Source organism: Mobula birostris, chromosome 5, assembly GCF_030028105.1.
Source record: "Mobula birostris isolate sMobBir1 chromosome 5, sMobBir1.hap1, whole genome shotgun sequence".
NCBI lineage: Eukaryota > Metazoa > Chordata > Chondrichthyes > Myliobatiformes > Myliobatidae > Mobula > Mobula birostris.
This window is the reverse complement of record NC_092374.1, coordinates 208,936,577-208,959,614: the sequence shown is the minus strand read 5'-3', so window position 1 is coordinate 208,959,614 and position 23,038 is coordinate 208,936,577. Positions and strand designations below refer to the sequence as shown.

The window sequence follows — 23,038 nt, the reverse complement described above, 5'->3', positions numbered from 1 at the left end:
TTCAGGGTACTGATTTGTAACAGGGGACACATCACGCTGCATCCATCCAAACGAGATCTCCTAAGTTTGGCTGGGCCAACGGCTCTCTTCCCCTAGATTAAGCCACTAGCCGAACCGAGAGTTACACTTAGATCACCTGGAGAATATAAACACCTATGTCAGGATGTTGTTCGTTGACTATATCTCAGTGTTTAACATCATCATCATTCCCACAATCCTGATTGATATGCTACAGAACCTGGGTCTCTGTACCTCCCTCTGCAACTGGATCCTCAACTTCCTAACTGGAAGACCACAAACTGTGTGGATTGGTGATAACATCTCCTCCTCGCTGACGATCATCACCAGTACACCTCAGGGGTGTGTGATTAGACCACTGCTCTGCTCTCTATACACCTATGACTCTGTGGCTAGGTTCAGCTCAAATGCCATCTATAAATTTGCTAATGATACAACCATTGTTGGTAAAATCTCAGAAGGAGATGAGAGAAGCAAGATAAACCAGTTAGTGGAGTGGTGTCACAGCAACAACCTGGCACTCAATGTCAGTAAGATGAAAGAGTTGATTGTGGACTTCAGGAAGGGTAAGATGAGGGAACACAAACCAATCCTCATGGAGGAATCAGAAGGGATGCAGTATCAGAAAGGATAGCAAATACAGTACTCAAGGTGTTGTACCTCAATGCACGTAGTGTAAGAAATAAGGTGGATGATCTTGTTGCAATATTACAGATTGCCAGGTATGATGTTGTGCCCATCACTGAATCATGGCTGGAGGATGGTTGTAGTTGGGAGCTGAATGTCTGAGGTTACACATTGTATCAGAGGGATAGGAAGGGAGGGATAGGAAGGTAGGCAGAGGTGGTGGTGTGGCTCTACTGGTAAAGAATGTAATCAAATCAGTAGAAAGATGTGACAAAGGATCGGAAGATAGAAACATAGAAAAACTACAGCACAATACAGACCCCTTGGCCCACAACGCTGTGCCGAACACATACCTTGTTCTTCACATACTTGTAGAATGCCTTGGGGTTTTCCTTAATCCTGCTCACCAAGGCCTTCTCACGGCCCCTTCTGGCTCTCCTAATTTCATTCTTAAGCTCTTTCCTGCTGGCCTTATAATCTTCTACATCTCTATCATTACCTAGATTTTTGAACCTTTCGTAAGCTTTTCTTTTCTTCTTGACTAGATTTACTACAGCCTTTGTACACCACAGTTCCTGTACCCTACCATCATTGTCTCATTGGAACGTACCTATGCAGAATGTCACGCAAATATCCCCTGAACATTTGCCACATTTCTGCTGTACATTTCCCTGAGAGCATCTGTTCCCAATTTATGCTTCCAAGTTCCTGACTGATAGCTTCATATTTCCCTTTACTCCAATTAAACACTCTCCTAACTTGTCTGTTCCTATCCCTCTCCAATACTATGGTAAAGGAGATAGAATTGTGATCACTATTTCCAAAATGCTCTCCCACTGAGAGACCTGACATCTGACCAGGTTCATTTCCCAATACCAGATCAAGTACAGCCTCTCCTCTTATAAGCTTATCTACATATTGTGTCAGGAAACCTTCCTGAACACACCTAACGAACTTCACCCTACCTAAACTTCTTGCTCTAGGGAGATGCCAATCAATATTTGGGAAGTTAAAATCTCCCACCACAGCCACCCTGTTATTATTACATATTTCCAGAATCTGTCTCCCTATCTGCTCCTCAATGTCCCTGTTACTGTTGGGTGGTCTATAAAAACACCCAGTAGAGTTATTGACCCCTTCCTGTTTCTAACTTCCACACACAGAGACTCTCTGGACAACCCCTCCATGACTTCCTCCTTTTCTGCAGCTGTGACACTATCCCTGATCAACAGTGCCATGCCCCCACCTCTTTAGCCTCCCTCCCTGTCTTTTCTGAAACATCTAAAGCCTGGCACTCGAAGTAACCATTCCTGCCCCATTTTGATGTTGGATCCTTGTGGGTTGAGTTAAGAAAGTGCAAGGGTAAAAGGACGCTGATGGCAGTTATATACAGGCCTCCCAACAGTGGCTTGGGGGCGGACCACAGGTTACAACAGGAAATAGGAAAGGCGAGCCAAATGGGCAATGTTATGGCAGACATGGGAGATTTTAACATGCAAGTTGATTGGGAAAATCAGGTTGGTAATGTATCTCAAGAGAGTGAGTTTGTTGAAAGCCTTAGAGATGGCTTTTTAGAGCAGTTTGTCGTTGAGCTTACTAGGAGGTCAACTATACTGAATTGGGTGTTATGCAATGAACTGGTGATAATTGGGGAGCTTAAGGTAAAAGAACTCTTAGGAGCCAGTGATCACAATATGATTGAGTTCCACTTGGACGTAGAAGTATTTCAGTGGAATGAGAGAGGAGTTACCCAAAATAAATTAGAAGGCGCTGCTGGCAGGGATGTCAGCAGGGCTGCAATGGCATGTGTTTCTGGGAAAAATGAGGAAGCTGCAGGACACATGTATCCCAAAAATGAAGAAATCTTAAATGGTAAAATAGTAGATCCATGGCTGACAAGGGGAGTCAAAGCCATTGTAAAAGGAAAGGGCATACAACAAATCGAAAATTAGTGAGAAGATCGAGGATTGGGAAGTTTTAAAAACCTACAGAGAGCAACTAAAAAAATCATTAGAAGGGAAAAGATGAAATATGAAAGCAAGCTAGCAAATAATATCAAAGTGGATAGTAAAAATATGTAAAAAAAATGAAAGAGAAATGAGAGTGGATATAGGACTGCTAGAAAACTAGGCATGAGAAATAATAGCGAGGGACAAAGATATGGCTGATAAACTAAATGAATATTTTGCATCAACCTTCACTGTGGAGGACAGTAGCAGTATGCCTGATGTTTTAGTGTGTGAAGGAAGAGGAGTGGGTGCAGTTACTGTTACCAGAGGGAAGATGCTCAGAAAGCTGAAAGACCGAAAGATACACAAGTCACCTGGATCAGATGAATTGAGTCCTAGGGATCTGAAAGAGGTAGCGGTAGAGATTGTGGAGGAACTAGTAATGATCTTTCAAAAATCATTGGACTCTGCCAAGGTGCCAGAGGACTGGAAATTGCAAATTTCACTCCACTCTTTAAGAAATGAGGACAGCAGCAGAAAGGAAACTACAGACCAGTAAGCCTGACTTTAGTGGTTGGGAAGATGTTGGAGTCAGTGGTTAAGAATGAAGTTAAGAAGTACTTGGAGACATAGGACAAGATAGGACAAATTCAGCATAGTTTCCCAAAGAGACAATCTTGCCAGACAAACCTGTTGGAATTCTTTGAAGAGATTGTAAGTAGAGTAGATAAAGGGAATGCAGTGGATGTTGTATATTTGGACTTTCAGAAGGCCTTCGACAATGTGCCACACATGGGGCTACTTACCAAGTTAAGAGCCTATGGCATTACAGGACAGTTACTGGCATGCTTAGAGCATTGGCTGATTGGTAGGAGGCAGTGAATGGGAATAAAAGGAACTTTTTCTGGCTGGCTGTCAGTGACTAATGGTGTTCCACAGGGGTCCGTGTTGGGACCACGTCTTTTTAAGCTGTATATAAATGATTTAGATGATGGAATTAGTGGCTTTTTTGCCAAGTTTGCAAATGATACGAAGACTGGTGGAGGGACAGGAAGTGTTGAAGAAACAGGTAGGATGCAGAAAGACTTAGACAGGTTAGGAGAACAGGCAAGAAAGTGGCAAATGAAATACAATGTTGGAAAGTTCACGGTCATGCACTTTGGTAGTAGAAATAAATATGTAAACTGTTTTCTAAATGGGAAGAAAATCCAGGAATCTGAGATAGAAACATAGAAAACCTACAGCACAATACAGACACTTTGGCTCACAGAGTTGAACTGAAAATGTCCCTACCTTAGAAATTACTAGGCTTACCTATAACCCTCTATTTTACTAAACTCCATGTACCTATCTAAAAGTCTCTTAAAAGACCCTATCGTATCCTCCTCCACCACTGTTGCCGGCAGCCCATTCCACACACTCACCACTCTCTGAGTAAAAAACTTACCCCTGACATCTCCTCTGTACCTACTCCCCAGCACCTTAAACCTGTGTCCTCTTGTGGCAACCATTTCAGACCTGGGAAAAAGCCTCTGACTATCCACACGATTAATGCCTCTCATCATCTTATACACCTCTATCAGGTCACCTCTCATCCTCCGTCGCTCAATGGAGAAAAGGCCAAGTTCACTCAACCTATTCTCATAAGGCGTGTTCCCCAATCCAGGCAACATCCTTGTAAATCTCCTCTGCACCCTTCCTATGGTTTCCACATCCTTCATGTAGTGAGGTGACCAGAACTAAGCACAGTACTCCAAGTGTGGTCTGACCAGGGTCCTATATAGCTGTAACATTACCTCTCGGCTCCTAAATTCAATTCCACAATTGATGAAGGCCAATACACTGTACACCTTCTTAACCACAGAGTCAACCTGCGCAGCTGCTTTGAGTGTCCTATGGACTCGAACCCCAAGATCCCTCTGATCCTCCACACTGCCAAGAGTCTTACCATTAATATTATATTCTGCCATCATATTTGACCTACCAAAATTAACCACTTCACACTTATCTGGGTTGAACTGCATCTGCCACTTCTCAGCCCAGTTTTGCATCCTATCAATATCCCGCTGTAACCTCTGACAGCCCTCCACACTATCCACAACACACCCAACCTTTGTGTCATCAGCAAACTTACTAACCCATCCCTCCACTTCCTCATCCAGGTCATTTATTAAAATCACGAAGAGTAAGGGTCCCAGAACAGATCCCTGAGGCACTCCACTGTTGACCGACCTCCATGCAGAATATGACCCGTCTACAACCACTCTTTACCTTCTGTGGGCAAGCCAGTTCTTGATCCACAAAGCAAGTTCCCCTTGGATCCCATGCCTCCTTACTTTCTCAATAAGCCTTGCATGGGGTACCTTGTCAAATGCCTTGTTGAAATCCACATACATTACACCTACTGCTCTTTCTTCATCATCAATGTGTTTAGTCACATCCTTAAAAAATTCAATCAGGCTCGTAAAGCATGACCTGCCCAAGACAAAGGCATGCTGACTACTCCTAATCATATTATACCTCTCTAAATGTTCATAAATCTCTCAGGATCTTCCCAACCTCTGAGGTAAGATGTACTGGTCTATAATTTTCTGGGCTATCTCTACTCCCTTTCTTGAATAAAGGAACAACATCCGCAACCCTCCAATCCTCCGGAACCTCTCCCGTCCCCACTGATGATGCAAAGATCATCGCCAGAGGCTCTGCAAACTCCTCCCTTGCCTCCCACAGTAGCCTGAGGTACATCTCGTCCGGTCTCAGCAACTGATCCAACTTGATGCTTTCCAAAAGCTCCAGATGCAGAGGGACTTGGGAGTCCTTGTGCAGAACACCATAAAGGTTAATTAGAGTATTGTGAACAGTTTTGGCCCCCTTATCTGAGAAGAGATGTGCTGGCATTGGAGAGTGTTCAGAGGACGTTCACAAGGATAATTCCAGGAATGAAAGGGTTATCATACAAGGATCGTTTGATGGCTCTGAGTCTGTACTCGCTGGAATTCAGAAGGATGGGGTCGGGGGTGTGGGATCTCTTTGAAATGTTGAAAGGCCTCGACAGAGTGGATGTGGTAAGGATGTTTCCCATGGTGGGAGAGTCTGGGACAAGAGGGCACAGCCTCAGGATAGAGGGGCGCCCTTCCTAAACAGATGTGGAGAAACTTCTTTCGCCAGAGGGTGGTGAACATGTGGAATTTGTTGCCACGTGCAGCTGTGGAGGCCAGGTTGTGGGTGTTTTTAAGGCGGAGATTGATAGGTTCTTGATTGGACATGCATCAAAGGTTACTGAGAGAAGGCCAGGATTGGGGTTGAGGAGGGGAAAAAAAAAGGATCGGCCATGATTAAATGGCAGAGCCGACTTGATTGGCCAGAAGGCCTAATTCTGCTCCTATGTCCTATGGTCTTATTTACTTGTATTTTCAAAAGGCATTTACTGAGGTGCCACACATGAGCTGCTTAACGAGATAAAATCCTGTGGCGTTGCAGAAGAGATGCTGGCATGCATTGCAGAATGGCTAACAGGCATGAGGTAGCAAGTGGCCATAAAGAGGGAATAGAATATAGAAGCAAGGAGATAATGCTCAGCCTTTCTTCGCCACTAATCTGGCCACACTTGGAGTATTGTCAACCGTTTTGGGCCCCATATCTCAGCAAGGATGTGTTGTCATTGGAGAGAGTTCAGAGGAAGTTCACTGGGATTATTCCAGGAATGAAGGGGTTAACGTATGGCAGCTTTGGCCCTGAATTCACTGAGATTTAGAAGAATGAGTGGGGAACTCATTGAAAAGTACCAAATGTTGAAAGGTATAGATAGGGTGGTTGTGGAGAGGATGTTTCCTATGGCGGGGGTATCCCGAACTAGAGGGTACAGCCTCAAAACTGAGGGGTGACCTTTTCACACAGAGGTAAGGAGGATTTTGTTTTTGGTCTGAGAGTAGTGAATTGGTGGAATGCTCTGCCACAGACTGCGGTGGAGGCCAAGTCAGTGCATATTTTTAAGGCTGAAATTGATATTTTCCTGATCAATCAAATGATATGATGAGATGGCAGGTGTGTGGGGTTGAGTGGGATCTAGGATCAGCCATGGTGGAATGGTAGAGCAGATTCAATGGGCCGAATGGCCAAACTCAGCTCTTACGTCTTATGATCTTATGGCCTTGTGTGTGTCTGGTGGGGAAAGACCTGAAATTATGGGAGTCCAAGTCATCGAATTATTTAACTATAACCTGCTAAATTAAGATTAATGGATCGCTTTAAGCTTAGCATTAGCTTATTAGAAGGGATGATTCTCCAAACTTACAGCTGATGATCTTACAGCTACAATCTTGTCGTGAGAGGCCCCTTGGGTAAGAGTGACCATAATATGGTGGAATTCTTCATTAAGATGGAGAGTGACATAGTTCATTCAGAAACAAAGGTTCTGAACTTAAAGAGGGGTAACTTTGAAGGTATGAGACGTGAATTAGCTAAGATAGACTGGCAAATGACACTTAAAGGATTGGCGGTGGATATGCAATGGCAAGCATTTAAGGGTTGCATGGATGAACTGCAATAAATGTTCATCCCAGTTTGGCAAAAGAATAAATCAAGGAAGGTAGTGCACCCGTGGCTGACAAGAGAAATTAGGGATAGTATCAATTCCAAAGAAGAAGCATACAAATTAGCCAGAGAAAGTGGCTCACCTGAGGACTGGGAGAAATTCAGAGTTCAGCAGAGGAGGACAAAGGGCTTAATTAGGAAGGGGAAAAAAGATTATGAGAGAAAACTGGCAGGCAACATAAAAACGGACTGTAAAAGCTTTTATAGATATGTAAAAAGGAAAAGACTGGTAAAAACAAATGTAGGTCCCCTGCAGACAGAAACAGGTGAATTGATTATGGGGAGCAAGGACATGGCAGACCAATTGAATAATTACTTTGGTTCTGTCTTCACTAAGGAGGACATAAATAATCTTCCAGAAATAGTAGGGGACAGAGGGTCCAGTGAGATGGAGGAACTGAGCGAAATACATGTTAGTAGGGAAGTGGTGTTAGGTAAATTGAAGGGATTGAAGGCAGATAAATCCCCAGGGCCAGATGGTCTGCATCCCAGGGTGCTTAAGGAAGTAGCCCAAGAAATAGTGGATGCATTGTGATAATTTTTCAAAACTCGTTAGATTCTGGACTAATTCCTGAGGTTTGGAGGGTGGCTAATGTAACTCCACTTTTTAAAAAAGGAGGGAGAGAGAAACCGGGGAATTATAGACCGGTTAGCCTAACGTCGGTGGTGGGGAAACTGCTGGAGTCAGTTATCAAGGATGTGACAACAGCACATTTGGAAAGCGGTGAAATGATCGGACAAAGTCAGCATGGATTTGTGAAAGGAAAATCATGTCTGACGAATCTCATAGAATTTTTTGAGGATGTAACTAGTAGAGTGGATAGGGGAGAACCAGTGGATGTGGTATATTTGGATTTTCAAAAGGCTTTTGACAAGGTCCCACACAGGAGATTAGTGTGCAAACTTAAAGCACACGGTATTGGGGGTAAGGTATTGGTGTGGGTGGAGAGTTGGTTAGCAGACAGGAAGCAAAGAGTGGGAATAAACGGGACCTTTTCAGAATGGCAGGTGGTGACTAGTGGGGTACCGCAAGGCTCAGTGCTGGGACCCCAGTTGTTTACAATATATATTAATGACTTGGATGAGGGAATTAGATGCAGCATCTCCAAGTTTGCGGATGACACGAAGCTGGGTGGCAGTGTTAGCTGTGAGGAGGATGCTAAGAGGATGCAGGGTGACTTGGATAGATTGGGTGAGTGGGCAAATTCATGGCAGATGCAATTTAATGTGGATAAATGTGAAGTTATCCACTTTGGTGGCAAAAATAGGAAAACAGATTATTATCTGAATGGTGGCTGATTAGGAAAAGGGGAGGTGCAACGAGACCTGGGTGTCATTATACACCAGTCATTGAAAGTGGGCATGCAGGTACAGCAGGCGGTGAAAAAGGCGAATGGTATGCTGGCATTTATAGCGAGAGGATTTGAGTACAGGAGCAGGGAGGTACTACTGCAGTTGTACAAGGCCTTGGTGAGACCACACCTGGAGTATTGTGTGCAGTTTTGGTCCCCTAATCTGAGGAAAGACATCCTTGCCATAGAGGGAGTACAGAGAAGGTTCACCAGATTGATTCCTGGGATGGCAGGACTTTCATATGAAGAAAGACTGGATGAACTGGGCTTGTACTCATTGGAATTTAGAAGATTGAGGGGGGATCTGATTGAAACGTATAAGATCCTAAAGGGATTGGACAGGCTAGATGCAGGAAGATTGTTTCCGATGTTGGGGAAGTCCAGCACGAGGGGTCACAGTTTGGGGAAGCCTTTTAGGACCGAGATTAGGAAAAACTTCTTCACACAGAGAGTGGTGAATCTGTGGAATTCTCTGCCACAGGAAACAGTTGAGGCCAGTTCATTGGCTATATTTAAGAGGGAGTTAGATATGACCCTTGTGGCTACGGGGGTCAGGGGGTACGGAGGGAAGGCTGGGGCGGTGTTCTGAGTTGGATGATCAGCCATGATCATAATAAATGGCGGTGCAGGCTCGAAGGGCCGAATGGCCTACTCCTGCACCTATTTTCTATGTTTCTATGTTTCTATGATATCTGGACTACTGACCAAAAAAGTGTAAACTCAGCATCACACCGTTCATCACCTGATGAATGCTGTAGAAATTGTCATCATCTATATCTTGCATATTTAATCACATCCTGCCTCCTGATCATCTCTGGTTCATCCATTTTCTGTTTGAATCTGCAGTTGCTGTGTCCACTCTGGAAGTTGAAATGATCCCTGAGGCTCCACAGATTGGCGATAATGTGACTTTGCAATGCTCTGCTGAAAAGGGAAATCTCAACCAGTACAGTTGGTTCCGATGTGATCTGCCTCTGCCAAGTGAAATGAACTATCATCTGTCAAAGAACAACAGGTCCTTGACAATCCAGAATGTGCAGAAATCCGACGTTGGTATCTACAGGTGCAAGGTGGAAAACCGTATCAGCTCTAATCATGTAGATTTTGTGATGCAGCTCTGTTGTAAGTATATCATCATAACTTAATGATATCTTTTGATCACATGAGTAAGGGTTATCGCTGCAGATGTTACCACATCAGTGCCAATGTTATCCATCCACTTCAGCTAAAGTTATGCTTCTTAGATCTGCATTTCTTCTCTGTACACCTCCCTTGCTTCTACTATATCTCACAATGTACTTAACCAACAGGTAATTTATTTTGATTTTAGATATGAAGTTCTTATCTGAGTTCCAGCCTCAGCTGATTTTTGGTGAAAAACAGTTAGATTTCCATGGCCCTTTAGAACTAAAGAGTACAGCCTCAAAATTGACGGGCAGCCTTTTAGAACAGAAGTGAGGAGGAATTTTTTTTAGCCAGAGAGTGGTGAATCCGTGGAACGCTCTGCCACAGACTGTGGTGGAAGCCAAGTCTGTTCAATGCGGAAGTTGATAGAGTCCTGATTGGTCGGGGCATCAAGGGATATGGTGAGAGGGAAGGTGAATGGGTTTGAATGGAATCCGGGATCAGCCCTGATGAAGTGGTGGAGTGGACTCGATGGGCTGAATGGCCTAATTCTGCTCCTTTGTCTTATGTGTCCCGGAAGACTAGTGTGCTTTTAGTGTGCCGGATTTTTGTGGCTCTGGAAGCGGGTGGACTCGAGGCCAGCGCCACCATCTGATGCATTGTGGGAGACAGAAGATCATAAGCAGCGAGCTGGTTGCTATCTCTGTGCCCAGAGACCCAAGTTCTTTGGGCACAGAGCTCGGAAAAAGCGAGGTAACAGACTTTTAACACCAGAAATCAGCGAGTTGTTTTATTATGTCTCTCCTCTCCCTGTGAAATGAGGACATCTCTTTTTCCCTTATTAGGGGGAGAGGGAGCCTGTGGTATGTCGAATACTGGGTGAACGAGTAGTCTTTGGGGTACTGCAAGTCTGCGTCTTTATTGATGCTTTGCTGCACGCTTGAGTGCTCGGTGGTGGGTGCCAATGCTTTTTAGCTGGTGGAGAGAGGGGGGGTTGTTGCTTTGCTGCTGCTTATGCGTGGGAGGGGGAGCTGGGGGCGGGCTTTGGGGTTCTAACATTTAAATGTCATTCATTCTTTGGGGCACTCCTCTGCTTTCGTGGATGTTTGCGAATGAAAAGAATTTCAAGGTGTATATTGTATACATTTCTCTGACATTAAATGCACCCGTTGAAGTCTGCTCCACTATTTCATTATGGCTGATCCATTTTGCCTCTCAGTCCCAGTCTCCTGCCTATCTCCATACCCTTTGTGCCTTGACTAATCAAGAAACTATTAGTCTCTGCCTTAAATATACATTAAGACTTGGCCTCCACAGTTGCCTGTGGTAACAAATTCAACAGATTCACCACTCTAAGGCTGAAGAAATTCCACCTAATTTCCATTCAAAAAGGAAGTCTCTATGTTTTGAGGCTCTGTCCTCTGGCCCTAGACACTCCACCATAGGAAACATCCTGTTGAAGGGCCTCGGCCTGAAAGGTCGACTGTACTCTTTTCCATAGATGTTTCCTGGCCTGCTGAGTTCCTCCAGTATTTTGTGTGTGTTGATAGGAAACATCCTCTCCACTTTGACTGTATCGAGGCCTTTCAACATTCGATAAGTTTCAATTAGATCACCCTTCATTATTCTGAATTCCAGTGAATGCAGAGCCATAAAACACTCTTTATATGACAAACCCCCAATCCTGCATTCATTTTTGCAATCATGGAATTATTTTCATGAACCTCCTTTGAACTCCTTCCAGTGTCAGCACATCCTTTCTACGATAAGGGGCCCAAAACTACTCACAATACTTCAAGTGAGGCCCCATCAGTGTTTTATAAAGCCTCAATATGACTTTGCTTTTATATTCTAGTCCTCTAGAAATGAATGCTAATGTCACATTTCTTACCACTAACTCAACCCGCAAATTAATCTTTAGGGAATCGTGCACAAGGACTCCCAAGTCCCTTTGCATCTCCAACTGCCTCACATTTAGAAAATAGTCCATCTGTTTATTTCTTCTACTAAAGAGCACGACCATACACTTACCGACACTGTGTTCTATCTGCCACTTCTTAACCATATAACGTAAAGAGACCATTGTGGAAAACCACAGTCACCACAGCCATCCAGAAAAGGCTCCTTTCATTCCCACTCTTTGCCTCTTATGGATCAGCCGCCGCCTTACCCTTGCCAGCATCTTTCCTGTAACACCATGGGCTCTTAACCTGCTAAGCAGCCTCATGTGTGGCACCTTGTAAAGGGCCTTCTGAAAATGAAAGTACACACCATCCACTGATTCTCCTTTGTCTATTCTGCTTGTTAAAAAAAGCATAGCAGCATAGAAAACCTATGGCACAATACAGGCCCTTCGGCCCACAAAGATGTACCGAACCTGTCCTTACCTGAGAGATTACCTAGGGTTACCCAGAGCCCTCTATTTTTGTGACCTCCATATCCTGTCCAGGAGGCTCTTAAATGACCCTATCGTATCCGCCTCCACCACCGTTGCCGACAGCCCATTCCACACACTCACCACTCTGCGTAAAAAGCATACCCCTGACATCTCCTCTGTACCTACTCCCCAGCACCTTAAAACTGTACCCTCTCATGCTAGCCATTCCAGCCCTGGGAAAAAGCCTCTGACTAACTACACAATCATCATCTTATACACTTCTATCAGGTCACCTCTCATCCTCCATCGCTCCAAGGAAAAAAGGTTCACTCAACCTATTCTCATAAGGTATGCCCCCCAACCAGGCAACATCCTTATAACAAGCAACAGACATCAAAGTTGCTGGTGAACGCAGCAGGCCAGGCAGCATCTCTAGGAAGAGGTACAGTCGACGTTTCAGGCCAAGGCCCTTCATCAGGACTAACTGAAGGAAGAGTTAGTAAGAGATTTGAAAGTGGGAGGGGGAGGGAGAGATCGAAAATGATAGGAGAAGACAGGAGGGGGAGGGATGGAGCCAAGAGCTGGACAGGTGATTGGCAAAGGAGATATGAGAGGATCATGGGACAGGAGGCCTGGGGAGAAAGACAAGGGGCGGGGAACCTAGAGGATGGGCAAGGGGTAAAGTCAGAGGGACAGAGGGAGAAAAAGGAGAGTGAGAGAAAGAATGTGTGTGTAAAAATAAATAACGGATGGGGTACGAGGGGGAGGTGGAGCATTAGCGGAAGTTAATGGGGCATTAGCGGAAGTAGCATCCTTATAACTCTCCTCTACACCCTTTCTATGGTTTCCACATCCTTCCTATAGTGAGGCGACCAGAACTGAGCACAGTACTCCAAGTGGGGTCTGACCAGGGTCCTATATAGCTGCAACATTACCTCTGGGCTATTAAACTCAATCCCACGATTGATGAAGGCCAATACACCGTATGCCTTCTTAACCACAAAGTCAACCTTGCACAGCAGCTTTGTGTGTCCTATGGACTCGGACTCCAAGATCCCTCTGATCGTCCACACTGCCAAGAATCTTACCATTAATGCTATATTCTGCCATCATGCTTGACCTACCAAAATCAACCACCTCACACTTATTTGGGTTGAACTCCATCTGCCACTTCTCAGCCCAGTTTTGCATCCTATCGATGTCCTGCTGTAACCTCTGGCAGCCCTCCACGTTATCCACAACACCTCCAACCTTTGTGTGATCTGCAAATTTACTAACCCATCCCTCCACTTCCTCATCCAGGTCATTTATGAAAATCACGAACAGTAGGGGCCCCAGAACAGATCCCTGAGGCACACCACTGGTGACCGACCTCCATGCAGAATATGACCTGTCTACAACCACTCTTTGCCTTCTGTGGGCAAGCCGGTTCTGGATCCACAAAGCAATTTCCCCTTGAATCCCATGACTCCTTACTTTCTCAATAAGCCTTGCATGGGGTACCTTGTCAAATGCCTTGCTGAAATCCATATACACTACATCTACTGTTCTACCATCATCAATGTGTTTAGTCACACCTCAGAAAATTCAGTCAGGCTCGTAAGGCACGACCTGCCCTTGACAAAGCCATGCTGACTATTCCTAATCATATTATACCTCTCCAAATGTTCATAAATCCTGCCTCTCAAGATCTTCTCCATCAAGTTACCAACCACTGAAGTAAGACTCACTGGTCTATAATTTCCTGGGCTATTTCTACTCCCTTTCTTGAATAATGGAACAACATTGGAACCCTCCAATCCTCTGGAATCTCTCTCATCCCCATTCTTGATGAAAAGATCACCGCCAGAGGCTCAGCAATCTCCTCCCTTGCCTCCCACAGTAGCCTGGGGTACATATCATCCGGTCCCGGCGACTTATCCAACTTGAGGTTTTCCAAAAGCTCCCCCACATCTTCTTTCTTAATATCTAAATGCTGAAGCTTTTCAGTCCACTATAATTCATCCCTACAATCGCCAAGATCCCTTTCCGTAGGAATATTGAAGCAAAGTATTCATTAAGTACCTCTGCTATCTCCTCCGGTTCCATACACACTTTCCCACTGTCACACTTGATTGGTCCCATTCTCTCACGTCTTATCCTCTTGCTCTTCACATACTTGTAAATTGCCTTGGGGTTTCCTTAATCGTGTCCGCCAAGGCCTTCTCATGGCCCCTTCTGGCTCGCCTAATTTCTTTCTTGAGCTCCTTCCTGCTTGCGTTATAATCTTCTAGCTCTCTATCATTACCTAGCTTTTTGAACCTTTTGTAAGCTCTTCTTTTCTTCTTGACTAGATTTACAACAGCCTTTGTACACCACAGTTCCTGTACCCTACCATCCTTTCCCCGTCTCATTGGAACATACCTATGCAGAACCCTATGCAAATATCCCGGAACATTTGCCACATTTCTGCCATACATTTCCCTGAGGACATCTGTTCCCAATTTATGCTTCCAAGTTCCTGCCTGATAGCTTCATATTTCCCCTCACTCCAATTAAATGTTTTCCCAACTTGTCTGCTCCTATCACTCTCCAATGCTATGGTAAAGGAGATAGAATTGTGATCACTATCTGCAAAATGCTCTCCCCCTGAGAGATCTGACACCTGACCAGGTTCATTTCCCAATACCAGATCAAGTACAGCCTCTCTTCTTGTAGGCTTATCTACATATTGTGTCAAGGAACCTTCCTGAACACACCTAACAAACTCCACCCCATCTAAACCCCCCACTCTAGGGACATGCCAATGGATATTTGGGAAATTAACATCTCCCACCATGACAACCCCGTTATTATTACACCTTTCCATAATCTGTCTCCCTATCTGCTCCTTGACATCCCTGTTACTATTGGGTGGTCTATAAAAAACACCCAGTAGAGTTTTTTACTCATTTCTGTTCCTAACTTTAACCCACAAAGTCTCCATGTCTTCCTCCTTTTCTATGGCTGTGACATTATCCCTGATCAACAGTGCCACACCCCCACCACTTTTGCCTCCCTCCCTGTCCTTTCTGAAACATCTAAAGCCTGGCACTCAAAGTAACCATTCCTGCCCCTGAGCCATCCAAGTCTCTGTAATGGCTACAACATCATAGCTCCAAGTGCTGATCCATGCCCTAAGCTCATCTGCTTTCTTCATAATATCCTTGCCTTAAAATAGACACATCTCAAACCATCGGTCTGAGCGTGTCGCTTCTTTCTCACCTGCCTATCCTCCCTCTCGCACCGTCTCCAAGCTTTCTTTATTTGTGAGCCAACAGCCTCTTCCTCCGTCTCTTCAGTTTGATTCCCACCCCCCAGCAATTCTAGTTTAAACTCTCCCCAATAGCCTTAGCAAACCTCTCCACCAGGATATTGGTTCCCCTGGGATTCAAGTGCAACCTGTCCTTTTTGTACAGGTCACACCTGCCCCAGAAGAGGTTCCAATGATCCAGAAATCTGAATCCCTGCCCCCTGCTCCAATCCTTCAGCCACACATTTATCCTCCACCTCACTGTATTCCTATACTCACTGTCATGTGGCACAGGCCGTAATCCTGTTGTTTCTTAAAGATTTCCAACAGATCTGTCAGGCAAGATTTTCCCTTGAGGAAACCATGCTGACTACGGCCTATCTGACCATTTGCCTCCAAGTATCCTGAGACCTCATCCTTAATAATCAATTCCAAAATCTTACCAACCATTGTCAGACTAATTGGCATATAACTTCCTTTTTTCTTCCTCTCTCTGCTCTTGAAAAGTGGAGTGACACTTGCAAATTTCCAGTCTTTCAAAACCATTCCAGAACCTAGTGATTCCTGAAAGATCATTACTAATACCTCCACAATCTCTTCAGCCACCTCTTTCCTGGCTGTACATTTTCTGGTCCAAATGACTTATCTACCTCAGTCCTTTCAGTTTCCCAGTAACCTTTCCCTAGTATAGGCAACTTCACACACTCTGACCCCGGCACTCACAAACTTCTAGCATTTTGCTAATGCCTCCCGCGGTGAAGACTGATGAAAAATACTTATTCACTTCATTTGCCATTTATAAATAAATATAAAAGAAACGTTTGATAGCTCTGAGTCTGTACTCACTGGAATCCAGAAAGATGAGGGGGGATCTCATTGAAAACTTACAAATGTTGAAAGGCCTAGACCAAGTAGATGTAGAAAGGATATTTCCCATGGTGGGAGAGTCTAGGACAAGGGGGCACAGCCTCAGGATAGAGGGATGCCCTTTCAAAACAGAAATGCGAAGACATTTCTTTAGCGAAAGGGTGATGAATTTGTGGAAGTTGTTGCCACATGCACCTGTGGAGGTCAGGTCGTTGGGTGAGATTGATAAGTTCTTGATTGGACGTGGCATCAAAGGTTACGGGGAGAAGGCCGGGAACTGGGGTTAAAGAGGAGAAAAGAAAAGGATCAGCCATGATTGAATGGTGGAGCAGACTCGATGGGTCAGATGACCTAATTCTGCTCCTATGTCTTAAGGTCTTATGGTCTAAATATTTACTGAATTCTTACATTTAATTTCAGTACCATTGCATGAAAACCCAGACATCTATGGGCACCTTGGATATGGTGGTTATCTGGGATATATTGGGTACATAATCCTCATTGTGTTGTGCTGCCAGAGGAAGAAACAAGCAAAGAAGTTGTCAACAGAGAGTGGTAAGAACACAGCAGAAGATGTGGACTAAGTGCTCATAGAGTCGGTTGCATTTATACTGCATGGAGAAAAGCCCTGTGGTCCTGCTTGTCCATGCTGAACAAGTTGACCACCTGAGCTTGCCCCATTTACCTGAATTTGGCTCATATCCCTCTAAATTTTTCCTCTTCATATACATGTCCAAATGTCCTTTAAACTCTGCAGTTGTGCCTCTCTTGACCACTTCATCAAGCAGCTGGTGCACCTCAGGGGTGTGTGCTTAGCAGCTGCTCTTCTCTCTGTATACACATGACTGTGTGGCTAGGCATGGCTCAAATACCATTTATAAATTTGCTGTCGATACAACCATTGTTGGTAGAATCTCAGATGGTGACGAGAGGGCGTACAGGAGTGAGATATCCCAACTCGTGTAGTGGTGTCGTAGCAACAACCTGGCACTCAACATCAGTAAGATGAAAGAGCTGATTGTGGACTTCAGAAAGGGTAAGATGAAGGAACACATACCAATCCTCATAGAGGGATCAGAAGTGGAGATAGTGAGCAGTTTCAAGTTCCCGGGTGTCAAGATCTCTGAGGACCTAACTTGGTCCCAACATATCGATGCAGTTATAAAGAAGGCAAGACGAGTGACTATACTTCATTTGGAGTTTGAAGAGATTTAGTATGTCAACAAATACACTCAAAAACTTCTATAGTTGTACTGTGGAGAGCATTCTGACAGGCTGCATCACTGTCTGGTATGGAGGGGCTACTGCACAGGACCGAAAGAAGCTGCAGAGGGTTGTAAATCTAGTCAGCTCCATCTTGGGTACTAGCCTACAAAGTATCCAGGACATCTTCAGGGAGCGGTGTCTCAGAAAGGCAGTGTCCATTATTAACGACCTCCAGCACCCAGGGCATGCCCTTTTCTCACTGTTACCATCAGGTAGGAGATACAGAAGCCTGAAGGCACACACTCAGCCATTCAGGAACAGCTTCTTCCGCTCTGCCATCTGATTCCTAAATGGACATTGAACCCATGAATACTACCTCTCTTTTTTAATATATATTATTTCTGCTTTTTGCAGGACATTTAATCTATTCAATCTATGTATACTGCAATTTATTTATTTATTTCTTCCATATTGTGTATTGCATTGATCTGCTGCTGCTAAGTTAACAAATTTCACAACACATGCCGGTGATAATAAACCTGATTCTCATTCTGATTCTGGTTTTAGATACCCACCGCCCTCTGTATGAAAAACTTGCTACTCAGATCCCCATCAATCTTTCCACCCTTATCTTAAATCTAAATCCCTAAAGTTTTAGACTCTCCCTGCCCTGGGAATAAGTCTGTGACTGTTCAGCTAATCTTTGCCACTCATAATTTTATAAATATCTGTAAGGTCACCCTTCAGACTCCTATGCTCCAGGCAAATAGACCCTCGCCTATCTGGTCTCTCCTTATAATTCAAGATCTCCGTTTTGGTAACATCTTTCTGAATTTTCTTCATCCTTTCCAGTTTAGTAGCATACTTGCTATAGCTAGGCACAGAGCTGGGTCCCGTAAGGGTCTAGGTACCATGTGATGACCGGTGATGCGTACTGGTCACAGAGAGCTGAGTCCCGCGAGGGTCCAGGTATTACGTGATGACCGGTGATGCGTACTGGTCACAGAGAGCTGAGTCCCACGAGGGTCCAGGTACTACGTGATGACCGGTGCTGTGTACCGGTCACACAGAGCTGGGTCCCGCAAGGGTCCAAGTACCACGTGATGACCGGTGGTGTGTACTGGTCACACAGAGCTGGGTCCCATGAGGGTCCAGGTACCACGTGATGACCGGTGGTGTGTACTGGTCACACAGAGCTGGGTCCCGCAAGGGTCCAGGTACCATGTGATGACCGGTGGTGTGTACTGGTCACACAGAGCTGGGTCCCGCAAGGGTCCAGGTACCACATGATGACCGGTGGTGCGTACCGGTCACACAGTCTACATGATTGTGGTTCACATTCTCCAGTTCAATTCATCATCTTACACTTATCTTTTGATTTTGTTTCAGAAACAATTTATGAAAACAGCTATTTCAGCAAACAGATGGCTCTCTCCAGCATGCACGACACCAAGATTTTGAGCAACAAACCAAAGAGGAAGCAAAGCATACGATAAAGCAACCACGTTTTCTCAGATCATGCTATTAAGGTACGGTTTGGACCGCTACTTGGCTTAATTTGCGGTACAGAGATGAACATATGCCAATCATTACCGAAAACTCGAGGTTTGGTTCTTTCAGCTCACATTACTTGATGCATAATGCCTGTCAACATATGGCCTTACTCCAATCAAAGGAACTTTAGATATTGTGAATTTGACAGAAAAGCAGAAAATTCTACAAAACTGTAGACACCATGGTTTATGCTATTGCAAATTAAATTCCCTTAATTAGAATTTATTCAACTAATAAAACTGCAAAAATAAGTTAGTGACCAACAAGATTCTACGATTGTGGTGTTTGTTAAGACTTTAAAGATCGGAGTGGAATTCGGTCATTCGGCCCAAACTGCTGCCTACTCCCTGTGACACTTGACAGCCTTACTGATCAACCTCCGCTGTAATGACTTGGCCTCCACAGCTGCCTGTGACAATGAATTCCACAGATTCACCACACTCTGGCTAAAGAAATTAGAACATAGAAATCTACAGCACATTATCTGTCCTTCGGCCCACAATGTTGTGCCAGCCATGTAACCTACTCTAGAAACTGCCTAGAATTTCCCTAGCGCAAAGCCCTCTATTTTTCTAAGCTCCATGTACCTATCTAAGAGCCTCTTAAAAGACTCTATTGGATCCACCTCAACCATGCACCCAACACTTACTGTGTGAAAAGCTTACCTCTGATATTCCACCTTGTACCTACTTCCAAGCACCTTAAAACTATGTCCCTTGTGCTGGCCATTTCAGTTCTGGGAAAAAGCCTCTGGCTATCCACATGATCAATGCCTCATCATCTTATACACCTCAGTCAGGTCACTTCTCATCCTCCATTGCTCCGAGTAGACAAGGCCAAGTTTACTCAATGTATTCTCATAAGCCATGCTCTCCAATCCAGGCAAAATCCTTGTAAGTTCCCTCTGAACTCTCTCTTCCACATCCTTCCTGTAGTGAGGGGACCAGAACTGAACACAGTACTCTGTGGGGCTAACTGAGATGTCAAATAGCTGTAACATTACCTCACGGTTCTTAAACTCAATCACATCGTTGATGAATGCCAACACACCATACGCCTTCTTAACAACGCTGTCAACCTGTGCAGCAGCTTTGAGTGTCTTATGGACATGAACCCCAAGATTTCTCTGATCTTCCACACTGCCAAGAGTCTTACCATTAATATTATATTCTGTCTTCAAATTTGACCTACCAAAATGAACCACTTCATACTTGTCTGGGTTGAATTCCATCTGCCACTTCTCAGCCCATTTCTGCATCCTATCAATGTCCTGCTATAACCTTTGACAACCCTCCAGACTATCCACAACACCCCAAACTTTTGTGTCATTAGCGAATTTACTAACCCACCCCCATCCTTTTACATCCGCGTCCAGGTCATTTATAAAAATCACAACAGCAGGGGTCCCAGAACAGATCCCTGCAGAACACTACTGGTCACCGATCTCCATGCAGAATACAAACTACCCACAACCACCCTTTGCCTTCTGTGGCCAAGCCAGTTCTGGATCCACAAAGCAAGGTCTCCTTAGATCCCATGCCTCATTACTTTCTGAATGAGCCTCGCATGCGGAACCTTATCAAATGTCTTACTGAAATGCATATACCGCTCTAACTTCATTAATGTGTTTTGTTAACATCCTCAAAGAATTCAGTCAGGCTTGTAAGGCATGACCTGCCCTTGACAAAGCCACGCTGACTATCCCTAATCAGATTGTCTCTCCAAGTGCTCATAAATCCTGCCCCTCAGGATCTTCTGCAACAACTTGCTCACCACTGAAGTAAGACTCTATAATTTTCTGGGTTATCTCTACTCCCTTTCTTGAACAAAGGAACAACATTTGCAAGCCTCCAGTCTCTGGTAATTCTCCCGTCCCTATTAATGATGCAAATATCATCACCAGCAATCATCTCCCTTGCATTGCACAGTAGTCTGGGGTATATCTCATCTAGAGCCGGCAACTTATCTAACTTAATGCTTTTCAAAAGCTCCAGCACATCCTCTTTTTTAATGTCTACATGCTCAACCATTTCAGTCCGCTGTATGTCTTCCCCACAACTGCCAATGTCCTTTTCCCTGGTGAATACTGAAGCAAAGTATTAATTCAGAATCTTTGCTACCTCCTCCGACTGCATGCACAGATTTCCACTGTCGCACCTGATTGGTCCTATTCTCACACGGTTCATCCTCTTGCTCTTCAAATACTTGTAGAATGCCTTGGTGTTTTCCTTAATCCCACTCACCAAGGCCTTCTCATGGCCACTTCTGGCTCTCCTAATTTCATTCTTAAGCTCCTTCCCGGCACCTTGTAATTTTCTAGAGCTCTAACAGTACCTAGTTTCTTGAACCCTTCATAAGCTTTTCTCTTCTTCTTAACTAGATTTTCTACATCCTTTGTACACCATGGTTCTTTTACCCTACCATCCTTTCTGTGCCTCAAATGCAGGGCATTTCAGAAATTTATTACCTTCTGGCTAAAAAAAAATTCCTCCATACTTCTGTCATAAAGGTCACCCCTCAATTTTGAGGCTGTGCCCTCTAGTTCTGGATACCCCCACCATAGGATACATCCTCTTCACATGCACCCTATCTGGTCCTTTCAACATTTGGTAGATCTCTTTGCGATCCCCCCGCATTCTTCTAAATTCCAGTGAGTACAGGCCCAAAGCTGCCAAACACTCCTCATGTGTTAACCCCTTCATTCCCAGAATTATCCTCATGAACCTCCTCTGGACTCTCTCCAATGACAACACATCCTGTCCGAGATATGGGGCCCAAAACTGTTGACAATATTCAAAGTGTGGACTGACTAGTGTCTTATAAAGGCTTAGCATTATCTCCTTGCTTTTATATTCTATCCCCCTTGAAATAAATACCAACATTGCATTTGCCTGCTTTACCACAGACTCAACCTGTAAATTAACTTTCTGGAAGTCTTGCACGAGGACTCCTAAGTCCCTCTGCACCTCTCCCCATTTAGAATATACTCCGCACTATTGTTCCTTTTACAAAAATGCATTATCATGCATTTCCCAGCACTGTATCCCACCGGCCGCATTTTTGCCCATTCTTCCAATTTGTCTAAGTCCTGCTGCAATCGCATTGCTTCCTCAGCAATACGTAACTCTCCATCTAACTTTGTATCATCCACAAACTTTGCCACAAAACTATCAATTCCATTATCCAAATTACTGACAAACAACGTGAAAAGCAGCAGACCCTACACTGATCCCTGAGGAACACCACTAGACATCGGCAGCTAAACAGCAAAGGCACCTTTTATTCCTACTCAAACAACAGGAATTCTGGAGAAGCTGGAAATTCAAGCAACACACATAAAAGTTGCTGGTGAACGTCGACTGCACCTCTTCCTACAGATGCTGCCTGGCCTGCTGTGTTCACCAGCAACTTTGATGTGTGTTGCTTTTATTCCTACTCACTGCCTCCTGCCTGTCAGCCATTCCACTCTCCATGCCAATATCTTTCCTATAACTCCAGAAGATTTTATGTTGTTAAGCAGCCTAATGTGTCGCACCCTATCAAACACCTTCTGAAAATCCAAGTACCTGTAGATGACATCCACTGTCTCTCCTCCGTCCATTCTGCTTGTTACTTCCTTGAAGAACTCTAACAGATTTGTCAGGCAAGATTTCCCTTTTACAGAAACCATGCTAACCTTGACTTATTTTATCGTTAGTCTCTGAGTACCCCTGAAACCACTGAGGTTAGGCTAACTGGCCTATTGTTTGCTTTCTTTTGCCTTCCTCCCTTCTTAAAGAGTGGAGGGACATTTGCAATTCTCTAGATCCATGCCTGAATCAAGTGATTCTTGAAAGATCATGTACAATGCATTTGTTATCTCTTCAGCGACCTCTCTCAGGTCTCTGGGATGTAGTCCTTCTGTTCCATTCTCCAAGCAACTCGAAACATCCTTAACAATAGACTCCAACGCTTTCCCAGTCACTGAGGTTAGACTAACTGGTCTATCATTTCCCTTCTTTTGCCTTCCTCCCTTCTTAAAATGTGGAGCGGCATTTGCAATCTTCCAGTCCTCTGGGTCCGTGCCATCATCAGGTGATTCTTGAAAGATAATGCCCAA

The 23,038-nt window shown here is 44.4% G+C and overlaps 1 protein-coding gene across 4 annotated transcripts in view; it reads left to right on the top strand.

The window, feature by feature from the left end:
- The window catches only part of LOC140198335 (coxsackievirus and adenovirus receptor homolog), a 298,796-nt gene that overhangs the window by 69,464 nt on the left and 206,294 nt on the right, over window positions 1-23,038 (top strand). For all 4 annotated transcript variants that reach the window (XR_011886161.1, XM_072259432.1, XM_072259433.1 and 1 more), the window contains 3 exons: window positions 9,386-9,661; window positions 16,600-16,734; window positions 18,775-18,914. Coding sequence is in view for 3 of the 4 variants with exons in the window: in XM_072259432.1 (XP_072115533.1) it covers window positions 9,386-9,661; window positions 16,600-16,734; window positions 18,775-18,881 (518 nt within the window). In the remaining variant the exon portion in view is untranslated. The remainder of the gene's footprint in view (window positions 1-9,385; window positions 9,662-16,599; window positions 16,735-18,774; window positions 18,915-23,038) is intronic.